This window comes from Phaethon lepturus, unplaced genomic scaffold (genome assembly GCF_000687285.1).
Source record: "Phaethon lepturus isolate BGI_N335 unplaced genomic scaffold, ASM68728v1 scaffold27292, whole genome shotgun sequence".
NCBI lineage: Eukaryota > Metazoa > Chordata > Aves > Phaethontiformes > Phaethontidae > Phaethon > Phaethon lepturus.
The window spans coordinates 1-576 of NW_010525966.1; the positions used below are offsets into that span (position 1 = coordinate 1).

The window sequence follows — 576 nt, forward strand, 5'->3', positions numbered from 1 at the left end:
GATGGCCCGGCAGCTCATGCGGTAGGGCGACAATGGTGCCTCCGGGCGGCTGCACTGGGACCTGGCCTGGGGGTGCGGCAGAGGGGTGCAAGCTCCCGTGTCCCTTCCCCGGCAGGATCATGCGCCCGGACGACGCCAACGTCGCGGGTAACGTCCATGGGGGAACCATCCTGAAGATGATCGAGGAGGCGGGAGCCATCATCAGCACCCGCCACTGCAACTCCCAGGCCGGGGTGAGTAGGCGCTGGAGTGCCTGCCGGGCTCTGGCTTGGCGACTCTCTGACCTCCCCGCCGGTGTCTGCTGGGAGCACGGACTGGGCACCCCTGGGGGCCTCCCTGGTCATCCCCCCGCACTGGATGTGCTTGCTCCTGCATGCAAACCGCCGGTGGCTCTGGCTGCTGCCGGAACAAGGCCCTGGTAGCCAGAAGCATCCTGCTAAAATTGTGTTTTACAAGCAGAAAACTTTATTACGCTAATGTTTTAACTCCCGCGAAGGGTGAGTCAGAGGCGGCCCCGGCGTCGGTTATGGGTGGGGGAGGAAGCGCAGCCACTGGCTGGTAAGGCAGGGGGGGGAG

The 576-nt window shown here is 65.1% G+C and overlaps 1 protein-coding gene across 1 annotated transcript in view; it reads left to right on the plus strand.

Annotated features, from left to right (window-relative positions):
- Nucleotide 1: 1 nt before the first annotated feature.
- ACOT7 (acyl-CoA thioesterase 7) overlaps nt 2-576 on the plus strand; it is a 4,922-nt gene continuing 4,347 nt past the window's right edge. Inside the window, exons 1-2 of the mRNA XM_010282931.1 lie at nt 2-21; nt 116-233. Coding sequence (XP_010281233.1) covers nt 2-21; nt 116-233 — 138 coding nt within the window. The remainder of the gene's footprint in view (nt 22-115; nt 234-576) is intronic.